Source organism: Phaseolus vulgaris, chromosome 6 (genome assembly GCF_051622355.1).
Source record: "Phaseolus vulgaris cultivar YP4 chromosome 6, ASM5162235v1, whole genome shotgun sequence".
NCBI classification, from domain to species: Eukaryota; Viridiplantae; Streptophyta; class Magnoliopsida; order Fabales; family Fabaceae; genus Phaseolus; species Phaseolus vulgaris.
In genome coordinates, this window is record NC_143503.1 from 32,601,849 (window position 1) to 32,619,247 (window position 17,399).

At 35.2% G+C, this 17,399-nt stretch overlaps 2 protein-coding genes across 7 annotated transcripts; both read right to left on the reverse strand.

Annotated features, from left to right (window-relative positions):
• Window positions 1-295: 295 nt before the first annotated feature.
• On the reverse strand, window positions 296-6,291 carry LOC150027368 (elongation factor Tu, mitochondrial-like). The gene is made up of 12 exons (XM_090303720.1): window positions 6,100-6,291; window positions 5,629-5,704; window positions 5,434-5,526; window positions 5,233-5,307; window positions 4,827-4,931; window positions 4,623-4,713; window positions 4,292-4,497; window positions 3,761-3,844; window positions 3,602-3,667; window positions 3,451-3,513; window positions 2,912-3,152; window positions 296-570 (listed from the first exon to the last, which is right to left on the reverse strand). The coding sequence occupies exons 1-12, from the start codon at window positions 6,264-6,266 to the stop codon at window positions 500-502; spliced, it is 1,338 nt and encodes a 445-aa protein (XP_090159846.1). The 5' UTR covers window positions 6,267-6,291; the 3' UTR covers window positions 296-499.
• Window positions 6,292-7,375: 1,084 nt separating this feature from the next.
• LOC137832297 (uncharacterized) lies at window positions 7,376-16,431 on the reverse strand. 6 transcript variants are annotated; one of them, XR_016521690.1, is made up of 14 exons: window positions 16,011-16,431; window positions 14,962-15,043; window positions 14,779-14,882; window positions 14,075-14,201; window positions 13,434-13,528; window positions 12,658-12,781; window positions 12,282-12,362; window positions 11,534-11,632; window positions 10,736-10,889; window positions 10,576-10,636; window positions 10,393-10,460; window positions 8,959-9,003; window positions 8,260-8,433; window positions 7,376-8,145 (listed from the first exon to the last, which is right to left on the reverse strand). XR_016521690.1 is itself a non-coding variant. In XM_090303717.1 (14 exons), exons 1-14 carry the CDS (start codon window positions 16,046-16,048, stop codon window positions 7,630-7,632), a joined length of 1,773 nt encoding a protein of 590 aa, XP_090159843.1. In that variant the 5' UTR covers window positions 16,049-16,431; the 3' UTR covers window positions 7,376-7,629. The 6 variants fall into 6 exon arrangements, 4 of the variants coding, with proteins under 4 accessions (XP_090159843.1, XP_068496476.2, XP_090159844.1 ...); XR_016521689.1 differs by having other exon boundaries at window positions 8,260-8,436; XM_090303717.1 differs by having other exon boundaries at window positions 10,731-10,889.
• Between the last annotated feature and the right edge of the window lie 968 nt (window positions 16,432-17,399).

Here is a 17,399-nt window from a genome sequence, read left to right on the forward strand (position 1 = left end):
TGATTAATGTTAATACATTTCAATGAAGTTTTTTTTTTTCGCATATGTTCTCAAATTAATTACCTTCTCTTATTCAAAGTAATGCATATACATTGATGGAAACAGTGAGACTATTTCAGTAAATTTGTTTTAAAAAGTGACAAATTAATTGTTGTTCTTAATATTTTGCAAAACCTTAAACATTGTGGAACAGAGAAAGTATTCTAATAATAATACACCAAACAAGAAATAAGCGAAATGTATGTGGAAGTAATTGACATTATTAACTAAATTTTTTTTTGAAGTACTTTCCCTCTGGTCCATGAAGAACGTCTAAATGAACTAGTGTAATTCTCTGAACAAGTAAACAAAACAAAACACATTGAAACGGAATCACCGCATCAAGTATGAAAATTAGTCACATCATAAAATTCTCCTAGAACGCTTTTTCCTTAGTCCCTACTCATGACTTATTTACAAATTACTGGTAAAAAAATGTTGTAGAATTTAGACCAACATCCTAGGAAATCACTTTGGAGACAACTCCTGCACCAACTGTTCTGCCTCCCTCTCTCAAAGCAAATCTTTGTCCTGTTCATAAATAAAGTGACTACTGTCAGAACATCATAATGCTGGATGTATGCAAAGTTTGAAGATGATTAATCAATTTCCAATTTTACCAGGTGACAAAAGTTTACAATGATTGGATAATTAATTATAAGAGGAAATCTGAAAAACTGAGCATCCTGTAGATAATATTAGGTTGATTAAAATCCAATCTAAATCACTAAATCCAAAATAAATGATTAAATTTAAAATTCATATATTTTAACTAAATTAAATTTAAATGGATCTTTTATAAATCCATTTAAAGCAATTAAATCTATATTCAATCCATTTTGTTAATTAAATCAAATCTACTTTGTCAATTACGTTAATTTTATTTTGATATGGACACAGATTAATGTGACTCGAACTGGATCTAAGCCGACTCAACATGAACGCAGACCAATTAGGTTAGACATCGGTCCGGGCCTAGACGACTCGACATCAGCCCGAGCCCGGACGACTCAACATCGACGCCCAGACGACTCAACGTCGACACGGGTCCAGACGACTCGACATCGGCTTGAGCCTGAACGACTCGACATCGGCCCGAACTCGGACAACCCGACATCGGTCTGGGCCCAGACGACTCGACAATGGCCTGGGCCCAGATGACTCGAAATCGGCTCGGGCCCGCTCAGCTTGACATCGTCTCGGGCCCGCTTGCCTCGATATTGGCCAGGGCCCAATCAACTCGACATAGACCCAGGGCCGCTCCACTCGACATCGTCCCGAGCCCGTTCAGCTCGAAATCGGCCCGGGCACGGAGACTTGACATGGCTCGGGCTGACTCGGCTCGACATCGATCCGAGCCCAATCGACTCGACATGGACCCGGGCCTAGATGATTCAACATGGGCCCAGGCCCAAACGACTCAACATCGCCCCGAGCCCAGACGACTCGACATCGGCCCAGACGACTCGATAATGGCCAGGGCCCCGCTCGGCTCGACATTAGCCAAAGCCCAATCGACTTGACATCGACTCGGGCCCACTCCATTCAACATCGGCTCGAGCTCGGACGACTCGACAATGGCCCGAACCCGGACGACTCGACAATGATCCGGGCCCGGACGACTCGACATCCGTCCGAGCCCGGACGACTCAACATCAGACTGGGCCTAGACGACTCGACAATGGCCTAGTCTCGGACAAATCGTCATCGGCTCGAGCGCGCTCGGCTTGATATCAGCCCGGGCACGCTCGGCTCGACATTGTCCAGGGCCCAATTGACTCGAAATAGACCCAGGCCCAATCCACTCGACATCGGCCCTGGCCCGGGAGACTCGACATTGACTCGGGCGGCTTGACATTGGCACGACCCAATTGACTCAACATCGGCCCGGACCTGGGAGACTTGACATCGGTTCGGGCCTGTTCAACTTGACATCAGGAAGGCCCAATCGATTTGACATCGACTCGGGCCCGAGCCAAGGAGACTCGACATTGGTCCGAGACCAATCGACTCGACATCAACCTGGGTCCGGGAGACTCGGCATTGACCTGGGCCCGTTCGGCTCGACATCAGTCTGGGCTTGCTCAATTTGACATTGGCCTGGGCCCGTATGGCTCGACATCGGCCCGGGCTCGAGAGACTCGACATTGGCTCGGGTCTACTCGGCTCAACATTGGCCCAGGCCCAATCAATTCGACATCGGCCCGGGCCTGTTCGGCTCAACATCGATCCGGGCCCGTTCGACTCGACATCGGCTCGGGCCCGTTTGGCTTGACATCGGCCCAGGCTTGCTTAGCTCGACATTGGGCTGGCCCGTTCGGCCCGACATCGGCGCGTGCTCGGCGACTCGGGAATGCTCGACGTCAATCTGGGCTTAATCAGTTTGACATTAGCCTGGGCCTGTTCGAATCGACATCGACCCGAGCTCGTTCGGTTTAACATCGGCCCGCGCCCGTTTGGCTTGACATCGGCCAAACCCGTTTGGCTTGACATCAGCCCAGGCTTGCTTAGCTCGATATTGGCCTGGCCCGTTCGGCTCGAGAATGCTCGACTCGACAACAGGCTGGGCACACTCGCCTCGACATCGGTTGGATTGTCTTGACTAAACTTGGATCGGGCCAAGTCAAAATCTATCCCAAAATACAATTTGGATAATCCAAAAATGTATCCAATCTATATGTAATCTATATCCAATTAAATGGATTGGATTTAAAATCCAAAAATATGGATTTGGATTTGAAATAAATTTATTTAAATAGATTAAAATTAATATGGATATGGATAATTAAAGATTGGATTTTTTAATTTGGATTTTTTTTTCATAGATAATATGCAGCATCTTTTATGATCTATAATCAAGGACTCTACCTACCTATTTCAAGAGGAACAGGTGATATCAGCTCGAAAGTTGCAGCCACATTGTCACCAGGCATAACCATCTTAACACTTTCGGGTAATTCCACCTTTCCAGTAATATCTGCAGTCCTCAGGTAAAACTGAGGCTTATAGTTAGAGAAAAAAGCTGTATGACGGCCACCTTCTTCTTTGGATAGCACATAAATCTCTGCTTCAAACTTCTTATACGTTTTGAAAGCACCAGGCTTGGTTACGACCTGCAATTTCACCAGTAGAAAATTTAGAGATATAAATAAAAAAATAAATTGATTCATTTTCATAAAATGAATGACCATCATAAAACCTGATGAAATAGTGGTTGCGGTTTTTCATATGATACCTCTTTCTATTCCAGAATTTGTCTTAGTTGTAATGTTTGAGTATTATTAATTACAAGTTCAGAAGAAAAATCACCTTTTCACATCAACACTGAGACCGTTACCAGATTTTCACTACCATATGAAGTTTTAAATCAATGCTGAACATAACTTTACACCTTGAGTTAGTCCTACTCACCATTCCTCGCTGAACATCATCGCGCTTCAGACCACGTAGAAGAAGTCCCACATTATCACCAGCCTAGAAATGAAAACACAATTAACTATCCATCAATTCAAATTCAGGTAATAGGAAGGAAGAAGAGGGGATGCAGGATGATTTTACTTACTTCCCCTCGATCCAAAATTTTCTTGAACATTTCCACACCAGTTACAGTAGTCTTCAAAGGTCCACTCTGTACACAGAGAGATAAATACAAAATCATATAGCATAAAGCAAAATACTCATTAACATGACATTATAATACATATTTGACTGCCATGTCTACCTGTGTTAGTCCCAATACTTCAACCTCCTCTCCCACTTTGATGGTGCCTTGTTCAACACGACCCGTCACAACAGTTCCACGCCCCTTCGCATAAACACAACATGTGGAAGGAACATATCAGGCAGTTGACAACATATGTTGAGTAAATATAAACAAGTTAACCAAACGGAACACATTAGAGGTTAAAGAAATTTCATTTTACTTGATTATCATGATAAGGGAAGTGTTTGAACTGAAATACTATAACTCCTAGAAAAAAATAGAGTACCACCAAGATTACTTATCATGGCATCAATTTTGCACTGTCTAAAAAGCTGAAATCTCTTGCAAGAAAAAATTGGAAAAAGTTGATAGAAATATATGTTGTTTGTGATTCTTTGGGGTGGTTATATTTTCCCTTTTTTTTCATTCTGTCCCTATTCATGAAGGGGGTAAATATGGATACCGATGTCCAGAATTTCCTTGTAAATATTAGTAGTATATTCAACAAGGATATTTCTGATTCACATGAGTTATGATCTTTGTGCTCACCTGAATTGAGAAAACGTCTTCTATTGGCATTAGGAAAGGCTTGTCAAGTTGCCGAACAGGATTAGAAATGTATTCATCCACAGCATCCATTAGTTTTAAGATAGCCTTTTTTCCAAGTTCTTCATTAGTCCCCTGTAAAGCAGAGAGGGCAGAACCTCGCACAATTGGGATGTCATCCCCAGGAAATTTGTAGAAATTAAGCAGTTCTGCAAAAGTGTGGTTTGTCAACGGACGCACATCCAATTAGTAGAATATATAAATAAGCCTTATGATAATTGGTAGATTAAATTTTATTCCCATTCAAATAAAACTATAAGCTAACACTTCATACCACGAAGCTCCATTTCCACAAGTTCAATCAACTCTGGATCATCAACAGCATCAACCTTATTTAGAAAGCAGACCAAAGATGGCACACCAACCTGACACAGGAAACAAGAAAAATATCCATGCATGTTATTGTATTTTGGTTTTGTCATGTAGTTAGATTTTATAAAAGCTGAGTTTTACTTTTGCATATTGACAAAATACCAACCTGCCGAGCAAGCAGTATATGTTCCTTTGTTTGAGGCATTGGCCCATCTGGAGCAGAAACCACAAGAATTCCACCATCCATTTGTGCAGCTCCAGTTATCATGTTCTGTGATTTCAACAAATGAATTAATTGAAGATGGAGTTCATGCGAACTATAGAACACACACAAGAGCATCAAATAATCAATCGTCCACACATTCTTCAAAAATAAGGCAATTCATCTTCATTCAATTCAATATAGAAGGAAAGAAGCAATAGGATCTTCATTCAATTCAATATAGAAGGAAAAAAGCATTAGGATCATAATTCATACCAAGAAAATTGACCGATAGAAATAAACAAACAATAATCTGCCTTTACAAATAGATACTTTAACAAAGTCTGATCCCTTTTCCAACTAACATTACCTTAACATAGTCTGCATGTCCTGGGCAATCAACATGAGCATAGTGCCTCTTTTCTGTCTCATACTCTACATGAGCCTGCAATCGTCATGATCAGAAGTTCAAGAGAAGGTTACAAAATTGTGTTCATATAACATTTTAGTTATATCACGATATGCATAATTTGATAATGGACTTTGAAAAGAACAGTGATCTATCTCTCACAGTAGCAATAGTAATTCCTCTCTTCTTCTCCTCGGGAGCCTTGTCTATTTCCTCAAAGGCAATGGCCTTGGCTTTACCTTCTTCAGCTAGCACCTTCATGTTCCACAAAGTCACAAAAATGTTTACGCCTTAAAGAAAATAAAAGGTGGAACTCTTCTTCACTGTTTAAGTATGAAGACATAAATGAACCCAAACCTTGGTAATTGCAGCAGTTAGTGTAGTTTTCCCATGATCAACATGCCCTATTGTGCCCACGTTAAGATGGGGCTTTCTGCAAAGACAAACAATAAAAAAGAAACACTCTTTAAACAACCCTCATAACAATAGCATGCAAAGGTCTTTTTTATGTGGGTAATCAATACATGTCTCTATCTGCTATCCGTATTTCCATATCCATAATACCCAATGCCTCCAAAAGGATTGGTGGAAGAAGAATGCATGCATACAAACATGTATAATGAAAGTTATATAAATAAGTGCTCAAACGGCGTTATTTTGGCGATCTGAGGTATATACGTACCCACATGCAAGAATAGGTATTCTCATACATAACAAATATAAAATCACTTTGGCCACCACCACCAGAAACATACAAGAAAAAATCTTCAACTAACATAAAAAGAAGGAAAAAAGAGAATAATGATGTTGTCCCTATAAAGGTCTTACGTTCGAGAGAAGGTGGCCATGGATCTCCGTAAAGAAACAAGATCCAATGGAGATGCATTGTAGTTTTGGGATACGGTGCCACAAGAGAATGCATGGAAAGCATTTGTGAAATGCAAAGAGAAAAGAAGACGCTTAGAATGAAGGTTTCTGATAGCAGCCGAAGCCATAGGGATGAATTACAGTAAAGGAGAGGAAGGAGAGTGGGTGACAAGTGAAGTTTGAATATTCAGTCGCAGGTTGTTACTTTCTTTTTTCTTCACCTATTTTTGCTGTTTATAACTAACACGTTGCAACAGACTCATACTACCGTAGTTCAATCAGTATCAATATAATAATTAAATAATATGAAAAATATAATATCATAACTTAATAATATTTAAAAAAAACACATTAATATTTAATATATGATAATGTTTAAATTTAATGTTCAACAATATATAATGATAGTTTTTAAAATAAATTTTTTTAAACAATATCTAGATTTTTCATTTTCATTTTTAAAAAATTAAAATATTTTTGTTAAAAAATTATCGAAAATCATGCTTTAAAAATTCATCAACTAGTCATTTTTGACCAATTTTTTTAAATAGTTTTTAAATCGATCTTATTATTCAAATCTGTTACTAATCTTTACCATTTTCTTGTTTAACCCCGGGCGATGCAATTGTTACAAAATGACAGAAACTCACTGGCACACGTGAGGGGACTAAGTTAAAAGCAGTTGTTTGAATGTGATTTTTCTCATCATGCATGACTATTTGATAATGCTGTTTCTTTTGTATGCATTTCTTATTGATTTTCATTTTCATAGTTTTGTTCAGTGTAATAAATGATTGCAAACATTGTAATTATTCGTTTTTTTTGTTAGTTTCATATTTGGAAATATGAATAATTATAACATATTTAAAAATTTACATTGTTTTACACACCTTGCACATAATTTTTTATTTTCAAATTAAATTAATGTAATATAAATTTATTGAGACTGAGAAAATTATTAAGATTAATGAAAAAATGATTATTCTTACAATTAATATTAATGGAAATTAGAATAGTGTTACTACTAGGGTTCAAAGAGACAGTAAATGAAAAGATGTCTATAAAATATCAACGAGGCTAAAACATTATGATTTTAGAAATTGTGTTGTTAAATATTGCCCATATTTTTTCGCGCTTCAAAATGTATATATTATGAAAAGAAATGGAAGGATTAAAAAACCATTTAAAAAGTATTATAAATTTACCAAAAAAAAAAAAACTGATACAATTACACCAATCCTTAATAAGAAGGATGAAAAAAAATCAATAAATGATGAATAAGCAAGGACGAATAATGGAGAGTCCAGAAATTCTAGTTGGAAGGGGTAACAACACAACAATTCTCTCTTGCAGTGAAAGAAAATTAGATGAATGCTACATGATAATAATCTAAACATGCAAAACTTTAGTACAAACAACCTATTTCTTAAGTGGAGCCTTTTACAAACTATTAGTAATTTTTATAGTTATTAAAACAATGACTCTCTGATGTTATCGATTGTGTCTGTTTCTGAAAAAGTTGAAATCCCAACGCCGCATTAAGCCATTCAAGACATGGCCTGTTGGATTCTTAATAACAGTTACTGTGGCTTTTGTGTTGTGTGATATGTCAGTGTCAGATGAACTTTGTAAGCTAGCAGAACTGTCATTACTGGTGGAAGCACTATCTGTATTGCCAGACTCAGCCACGGATGAAGTGTCTAATGGTGGTTGAGGTAGTGGTAGTGGTATTCTGTTCGAAGAAAGACTTGGTACTGGAGTTGGAATCATTGAAAGGGATTTTGACTCAGCTTTCAAGGGCTCACATACATCAGCTGCAGTTGAAATTGTTGAGGCTGTGGAATGCACACAGTTGCTGAGTAAAGAAGATTCTATCTCCAGAGGTTTGGAAATCTCTTCATTCTTGTCTGATGGCTCTACAGACATGGTACTAACACTGCTGGCATGTGGTTGTTCTACCTCTGGATTTCGTATTTCCAGTGAATCCATCACTGTTTCCATGAACATCTGAATAATATGGACAAATGCAAGAAAACCAATTATACAAAATTCAGTGTATACCATCATGCACTCAAACTTTTCAATTATGTTATGTGATAACCGATTATAATATGGACTCACTTTTTGTTCTTCCTTTGCACTAGATGGAATGCCCGTGAAGTCATCGAGTTGAAATTCCACGTACTGGTCATCACCTAGATCTGTTGGGACAAGGGGACTATAGAGACGACCATTTGATAATTCAAAACTAATCATTGTAGAAGAGGAGGAGGAAAGATCATCACATTTCTGTGCCTGCTGCACAAAGTTATTGGAGAAATTAGTGACTCTTCTTCCTTTGAATTTGATCATCTAACCAACTCCCTTCAAGTTTAGCCTCTGATTAAACATGTTGCTTATTACTATCCCTTACAAATTAATTTTCCTGTCTTTATCTTAAGTTAGGCTTCTTGAATAGTGAGAATCGAAACTCAGATTTTGGGTCTTCTAGTTGCACTACACAATGCACGTCAAAGAATAAATATGAGAATGTTCGGTATAAATATAGAAATGAAAGTTTATTTTATCACAAACTGTCCTTTCACACTAAATAAATGAGCTACAGTCACAACTTTAAGTCTCAACAACCCATTATAACATTTACACTCACATGTTTGCTCTTAAAGTCTTACCACCCACTACTCAATCCGTGACTGCTGAGAACCTTGGACCAAAAATATGCCATGCCATAAATGCCACATTACACTAATTTGCTATTCGTAAGGAGAAAGAACAAAATATAGTTTTAGTACAAAGACATGAAAAAAGATAAAATAATACCTCACTATCCCGATATCCATCTTTTGAAGAAATATGTGATGGAACCTGAGAAAGTCAAACAATAATTATTCAAGAAAATCAAACGTTAAAAAATCAAGAATCACATCACTAAAATGATTTCAACAAAATTCATGTCATAACAGCTCAAAAGACCACATCTTCCCGGAGAAAGCAATAAAACTTTTCAGAGCATCAACTGAAAGGACAGTAGCAAATCATACAAGGAACCTATTGAGTAGGAATGAGTTTCAAAAGCATTATATAAGAAAGAAGACACACATATTCATTGTCTTAAGGTTTTGGGATGGAGGTGGTGTCTTGACTTTCTTATATGAAAATGCTTGTAACTCACTGGTACTGAATTTCCTGAGCATGACCCCTTGCCAGAACCTAAGAGAACCGTGTCCTTATGTTTGAGATATTAAAAACATTGTGGAAATGGTCTTTGACAATGGTATCAAATAGCCAAGAGTATGATCCTCGTCAACTCCATTCTTATACACATAGGATATCAAGATTGATTTGATGATTCCATTGTGTGGAAAGAGAGAAATGCATTCACCATCATACACAAGTGTGCTTGAGAAATATGCTTATGTGAATATTTTTGGTGGCAAACACATGGAACTGTATATCCACTGTGCTTGCTATCTTTGTTTAGGCTTTGTCCTATCTTTTCCTATTGCTTGGGGACATGCATTATCTGAAGTTTGGGGAAATTCGATAAGTGTTTATTGTGCTTAATTTTCAAAAGCAGAATATGCACTTATTTTACTTTCTTTAGCACTTTACAATCTAATTAACTTTACTTTTAGTTAATTTTAGACTTAAGAGTGAATGAGAGTTAACCATTACTTTTTGTTTGATACATCTAACTTTGTTAACCCTTTTTGGTAGGATTTGAGGAAGAAAGAATTTCGTGACTTTTACAAACATTTAAACAAGGATGCCAAGCTTGAAAGGTGAAAAATTGAAAAGAACCAGCTCAGCCATGATCCAATTTACATCAAGACTAGCCCAGAGAGAATAGGGCGAGAAAGTTATTTAATGAGCTTAATTGAACAAGAGAGTTAGGTGATGAATCTAACCCTAGCAATATCTATATATATTTCTATCCAATTCAGCTTTCTTCAATAAAAAATACTAAAAATGTCGAATTGTTTAGTTTTAAATTTTCAGTCATCTAATCTTGTTTAATTCATTAAGTCCAGTAGCATAAAAATAGTATATTTCTCAGTATTACCTAATCCCTGTGAAATTAACATTCTTATTTTAAAACTGCTGACAAATGTTGTGCTTGTCTGTAAGTCAACAAGCAAAAATAAGCACCAATCTATGTTTAATATTTATCATGTGAGTATTTTCTCAGCAAGTTGCTTGCAATTGCATGCTATTTGAGTTCTGACAGTAAACTAAGAACAGATAAACACAAACCTCCATCCTACTCATTGGTCTTTTTGAACGGCCTAGATTGTCATCCATGGTACTGCTTGTTGATGATTCTGCAATTAACAAAGAAACAATTAAGAGCTTTGCATCAGTAGCACGGTTACCAAATGCATCATGGATACCAATGCATAAGGAATAGTTAAGAGACACTGGGTACTTGAGTCATACCTTTGTTTCGAAATGATGGATCATTGCCATAGCCAAATTCATGCACAGATCTCCAAACATCCTGTATAAAAGAAATTAACATCTAAAAAAATGTTAAAGAATGGAACTTGGCACTTTGACCAAAATGAAATCAAAGAGATATATGGTGAATTTACCTTACCAAAGTAATCATTCATAATGTCAAAAAATGATTCCCCAAGCTCATCGTCAGGAGGTTGCAAAACATTGTGAAAAAATATGTTTACAGAATCAAAATAAAACTGAGGACGGGGAGAATTGTGATCTCCATCAAATTTAATTATGTTTTTGTCTCCCTACAAAGCATAAACAACCCATATTTAGATCCAAAAGGTCAGACATATAACTAAGAAGATCATAAAAGAAAGAGAAGGTGTGATGTATAAAAATGATAATTCGTAGAAGAACCATAACATGTTCTGTTTAAGAAACTATCCAGAAGACATTTTATAATTCTAAAGCAGCAAACATGTATAAAGTAACAAAGGTTTTCAAAAATGACAAGACTGTTTAATCAAACAGAGTTGGAAGAAAGAACTGTAGTTATGTAAATCAGTTTAATATAAGACAAATACTAACTAATGTCCTTCGAGAAATTAATTAAAAATAAGTTTCTATTGATATGTGTAAAAAACCATTTTTCTATCATTTTCAATGTGTTTTTTCATGGTCACCAGTAAAAAAAATCTCCTTTTAACTTCTTAATCATGTCTTGACTAGGAAGACCCTTAATTTAATAAAGAAAAAGGAAGCAGGAAATAAGAATTCTTGGTGGAATATGTTTTTGTCCATCTACATACAGAAATATTCCGTTTTAGTTCCTAAAAAATTATACATAACAGATTTTCATAAATGAGAGACTAAGAGGAAAAAGAAGGGCTACAAGCAAACATTGCCCTACCAAAACATATTTAACCCAAATTCTAGCAAACATATTTACCTTATAAGCTTCAAGTATACGATCTGAATGATGAGGACGAATAAAATCATCTTCAATGGCATGCCCTAGCAGAGCTGGAACAAAACAAGATTTTGCTACCTGCAATGCAAACAAATAATGAATGCAATCAATGAAGAATATGAAAGTGTGAAAAAAGAAAAGAAATTGAATGTTGTAAATTTTCCCCGAATTGATTTTTTCTATGAAATATTGTATTTGGTTCAGTTTTTTTCGCCCACTAAAGATCTCCCTTTTTAACAGAAAAAAAAAAATTATTACATAAGCACATCAGATAAAACTTCTATACTTTTTTTAAGTCATTATTTTACATGCTCAATTCAAGAGAACAAAAAGTTGTAAACACTATCTCCTTTTTGGTTGTTTTGCCTCTGTCCTCTTATATTTCATGAATAATTTGAAGTAACCAGCAGATTGATCCCTTCTCAAAAGCAACGATTATGGATTATCACAAGCATGAGCGACAAACTAAGTATACATTTTTCCGAAAACAGAGAGAGAACAGAGTCTCAATTTCAGGTTCAACCTAAAAAGTTAAATCCTTCTTTAACCAAGCTGGGTTACAGATGCTGGATTTGAACTAAAGTTATGTCAAACAAATAATGAGGAAAAACAAGGAAATCTCACCAATTATTTTTCTGTCAAACTAATCAACTATTACATACAATACACACAGGAAAATAAAATTAGAATTTTTCCTTAAACAAAAAAATCAGGAGAAAAAAATAACCTTCACGGTGTTCAAGTCCATTATGTCAAATTTTGCCTTCTTCTGGATTGTTTTTCGCATGTATTGAATTGCAAACTTCACCTGTATCATGAATCAAATATAAATAAATGAATTATTAATATATGGAAAAATTGTAGGCCAATTACTATCTGTTCTCATAAGAGAGAAACCATGTCCACGAAATCAGATGCTAGCCATATGTATAAAGTATTTAAAGATTCATTGAAAGGGCTAAACATACTTATATGTTACAAACTTTTTATCATTACATGTGGTTGGTAACATACCATAGACTAGTCCTGGAGGTGATTTTAATAACTTCAACGTAAAGAATTCTCATTTCCATCCAAAAAATGTAATACACTATTACACTCACTGTGAATTTTGGCAGACGGACTCTGTATGTATCCACAAGTTCCATCATTAAATCAACCAAATCCGAGAAGGGGCTGTCCAAAACCATCCCTGCAATTGAAGGATCCTCAGCTCCATACATAAGGCTGCAAGGAATGACATAATTAATGGCAAGAAGGAAAGTGATATATATGCTGGTAAGACTGAATTACTACACATTCAGAGAGTTTATAAATTGACTTTAAAAATTAAGAGGCACTTTTAATCAGGAGAATAGTTTTTTTTATAGGAAATGGTATGAAATATTTGAGGCAGAAAGGCTACAAAGCAGGTCATTTCCAAAAGTCTACAAAAGTAATAGCACTTAAAATAGTTTCCAAAGTTCAAACAAGCATAGATGAATGTACCCTGCAGACAACCCATTATTCAAGAATGAAAATGATAGAAATGTCATACACCTCCTTTTACTCGTTAAAGCAGTGTACGGCTACCATCTTAAGGATTGTGATCCCTTCATTGTTGTTTCCAATGCCATGATCATTAACAAATAAACAAAATCTTAATGAATTCTCTCTGCATATTTTATCTCAAGCCACACTAGCTCTTATTAGAAGAGGATGCCAACTATGTGGTTTCTATTCTTTAACAAACTAATCGACTTATTGACAATTAACTATAAGATCAGAGTAATAATGGACCATATACAACCCTATGTACAACCACTGTCTATGAGACTTTTCTTTAACTTTGTTTACAATGTAAGGTCGAATGAAGAAGTGGATGATGAATAATAATGACCTAGTCACAGCACCCATTGAGCGTCCCCATAAGCCAATCAGAGAGACATTTCCATCTGCCCGCAGATAGTTGACCACGGCCCTCAGATCATCCTTCTGAAAACACAAGAATGTTAAATAATCTGCATAATGAAAAGGGCAAATAATCAAAATGGTAGTAGTGCATATGCAAACTCTCAATAAAGTACAAGCAGAAGCATTTCATTTACACTGTGATGCAAGCAATTTATTAAAATAAATGAGGATCATAAGTAGCCTACCTCATGCACATGGTAAGTTTCATACTTTCTGCCAGTGATACTCCAACATAAATGTTTCTAAAAATAATTTGGACCGGTTGGATTATTAGCTAACTTTCAAAAAGTTTCATTCTGATATTAGTTCTATAAGTGAACTTTAAGCCTAATCCAACCTTACATACTCACTTATATACTATGAAACTCACTTATAAATTGATCTTATCTCTAGTCAACGTGAAATCTCCACACACCCCCTCACACTCTGTGACTATCAACTCGTACTTGGGATGGAGAAAATTAATCCCATCAAAGACAGCAACAAAAATCATACTATACCAATGAAGATGATCCAACTAACTATGATATGTTTCAAAGTTCAAACATTTAATGAGCAAGCACTTACTTCATTCCAACCTAGAGTGACATGCTCTCCTCCCGAGATTCCCGATCCTGAGAAATCCAGGGTAAAAACTGTAATATTTGAAGGAAGTAAAATTATAGCAGCTTCACTGGCATCAGCCCTGCATCCACTGCCATGAACATTGCACAAAATAAGCCAGGCCATATGAAATTGGAATAAATTAAAAGTGAAGCACAAAACAAGCAACCAACAGCAAAGAACCTCAAAAAAGTATTAGAATTACAAATATCTGAAATTTCGGAATCAAATTCTGAAAGTGAATTCTGATGTAGACTCTACAGTTTGAAATCAGGGGGAAACAGGGGTCATATAGATTAAAATGGATTTAAACCAAGAGCCAGGTATCAAAGTTCTAAGATATCAAAAGCCAGCTAACAAGATAAGTACATTTAAATATCCTGTTAATAAGCTCTCCAGTTCCCATTTTTAAGTAGAATTATCCAGTTCCTATTTTAGTCAACAACAAATATTTAAAAAGGCAAAGCTTTCATATCAGCTTTGTTATATTGAATTGTAGAAATTCCCATGTGGTCACCATATCAAACTAATTGCATGTATACATCTATAGTGCTACATAAAAAACTGGAAAAAGAAAAACGTTTGAAAATGAAACTGTCTCTTTCAAGCATTGACTTGCCTGCCAGCCAAGTAAACCAACAAAGAAATGCACTTTATCCCAGAATTACCTGTTTCCATGGCAATATATAACGCATGGCAGAGGCTTTCCATCAGGACTGACAATTGGCATGTAATGACTACATTGAAGAATGTCCCCATGCCTGTTTTTTATCTGCAGAATATCAAGTATTACATGAGAATCTGTTAATTCAATGCTTTTACCAACATATTGAATTTATTTATAACTGTACCTCCACATCCTTCCGTTGAAACCATTTTCCTTTTAGCATAAACTCAGAATCTAATAAATCACTTTTTGGATCATATTCAGCTCTGCATACCAGAAACAGATACAATCATATAACAAAATATCAAAATTGAATTTGAAACAAAAACAGAGCAAAAAATTACTACTGTCAAACAGATAACAGAACTCAATGTCAATTCATCTTATAACATAATTGCAGAAAGATGACCTCAGGTATGTATCTATTTTGTGACGGGTATATCACATACAACTGCATAATTAGAAGTATGTCAAAGCATGTCGTGAAACTGAGCTTCACCTGATATGCTCAAAAATAGAAGATTGTGCCCTTTTTCATTGTGACTCTGAAAAGATTTCAACTAACAAGATATTTCCATTTCCCTTCCTACTTTTTTTTAGGGAAGTCCATATATTCTCATCTGTCACCCAAAAGCCTAAAGAATATTCCAAAAGTCTAGTGTTCTCGAGATTCAGAAGATAATTATTACATGATGTACAGATCTCATTTCCACAACACAAAACAGTGGGAACTTGTTCTAGTAATACTAGTAGAATGTATGAATTATAAAATAAAAGCTATTTCAAAATGTTTGTTTGGAAAAGTAAGAAATTTGCAGAACAAGCTTCCCGTGGCTATCAGTGTTTACAGTATAGATACAACGTAAAGGTTTACAGTATACTCACATTACAGAAAAGTAAGGCTTTTACGGTAGCTTGACAATAGATCTCAAAAATTTCCAACAAAACAGAGTTAACAGGATGACCACACTGTTCACCCACCAAAAACATAAAAATAACTCTATGATTCTTATGGAGATGCAAAGGAAATGAACACACTAAACTGAATATACTTATATCTTGCTCTAGTAGCTCTTTGCTTTTGAAAAAAAAAAGACAGGGATGATTACAATTATACTAAAAATAAATAAGACGGAGCATAAGTAAATACCAAGATGAGAATGTGATGAAAAAAAAGAACTTTGTTTGAAAAAGTGGATCCTAGCAGAGAGGAAGAAGGAGAAAAGATGGTACCTGGGCGGGCGAATTATGAAGTTGACAAGCTGTTCCATATTTTGAAACGATCAGAGATGTGATATGTTTGAGCTGTTCAAGCAAACGTATAAAACATTTGAAGTTGGAAGGAAAAGAAGAAAGAAAAAGTGTGGAAAGAGAGAGAAAGAGTGTTTAGTGAGAGAAGACAACTGTGAGACAAAGAGGAATGAAACAGAGAGAAAGGGACCGGAGGGAGCAGGCTTTTGTTTTGGTTGGTCTTTTGTTTACTTCCAAGTTCCAACTGTGCTTCTTTTCTTTTGTAGGAAATAACAAATAAAATAATAATGGAAAATTTGATGAGGATGTTGTTGTTGTCAACCTAGTCTGGTGGTGCCAAACTTTCAACTGAATGCAGACAGTACATAAGCTCATGCTGTGCTGCTGACCGAATGAATGGACTGAAAATGCAAGAATACCATACTCTATTAAAAAATTGTTGAGATTCACCAATACGACAATAACAATTCATTATATATATATAAGTGATTATAAGTTACTTTTATAAAATTAAATTAGACTTAAGAAATTATTTCGTAATATAGTATCAAAATTATTCAAAATTTATTCTAACGGTGTGTTAGACCTCTATCATCTCTTATCAAGTTGTTATTAGACCACCTAATTATTCCATTTCGTAATAAAAATAATATGTGTGTAATATTTTTCTTTTAACTTTATATTTTCTTAATTTTACTTATACTACAAAAGCATCAATGCGGTGCACATGATCTATACATCAGCGTTTATGTATCTGTTATTTCTTTTTTATCATATCACTTTTCGTCTTTATATTTTCTCTCCTTCCTTTTTCTATATAATCATATATATGTTCTACGATAAAAAAAAAAATAGATATTAGGGAAGGAAAGATAAGAAAAAGATAATTTTGTATAAAATAAAATGGAATTTTAGATTGTTTAACTAGAAAAGCTTTACAAACAAAAATTGTGAAGTTGTTTGGTTTGAATTAAAAGGAAAATACTGTTTTACTGTTACATACAAAGTTTGACACGTTTATATAAGATTATCCAATAAAACAAAATAATCGATACAAACTAACGTTTATTAGAATAAAAAAGTTATAATAACGAAGACAACCAACTTACCTTGCTATGCACATCAACTATATTATTCCATCATGCGAGATGATCAAGAGCACAAATAGTAATAGTTTTAAACACATAACGTACGTATATATATATATAACAACAACAAAATCATTTAATATCGAACAACATTTATTAATGGAAAAAACAATTCTCGTTTTAGTGTGAATTTTATTTTTAAAAAATAAGTTTGTTATATATATTGTTTGTATTAATAGTATAATTAATATGTTTAACTACGTTTTTACTTATTTGATTTGAT

Excerpts from the sequence above, each read along its gene's own strand:
- LOC150027368 (XM_090303720.1), bottom strand. The coding sequence starts at position 6,266 with ATGGCTTCGGCTGCTATCAGAAACCTTCATTCTAAGCGTCTTCTTTTC. Across the intron at positions 4,932-5,232 it reads GACATGCAGACTATGTTAAG|AACATGATAACTGGAGCTGC; the intron begins GTAATGTTAGTT and ends TTGAAATCACAG. Across the intron at positions 4,498-4,622 it reads TGTGGAAATGGAGCTTCGTG|AACTGCTTAATTTCTACAAA; the intron begins GTATGAAGTGTT and ends ACACTTTTGCAG.
- LOC137832297 (XM_068640375.2), bottom strand. The coding sequence starts at position 16,048 with ATGGAACAGCTTGTCAACTTCATAATTCGCCCGCCCAG. Across the intron at positions 14,202-14,778 it reads ATATATTGCCATGGAAACAG|TGGATGCAGGGCTGATGCCA; the intron begins GTAATTCTGGGA and ends TGTTCATGGCAG. Across the intron at positions 10,637-10,730 it reads TGAATGATTACTTTGGTAAG|GATGTTTGGAGATCTGTGCA; the intron begins GTAAATTCACCA and ends TCTTTTATACAG.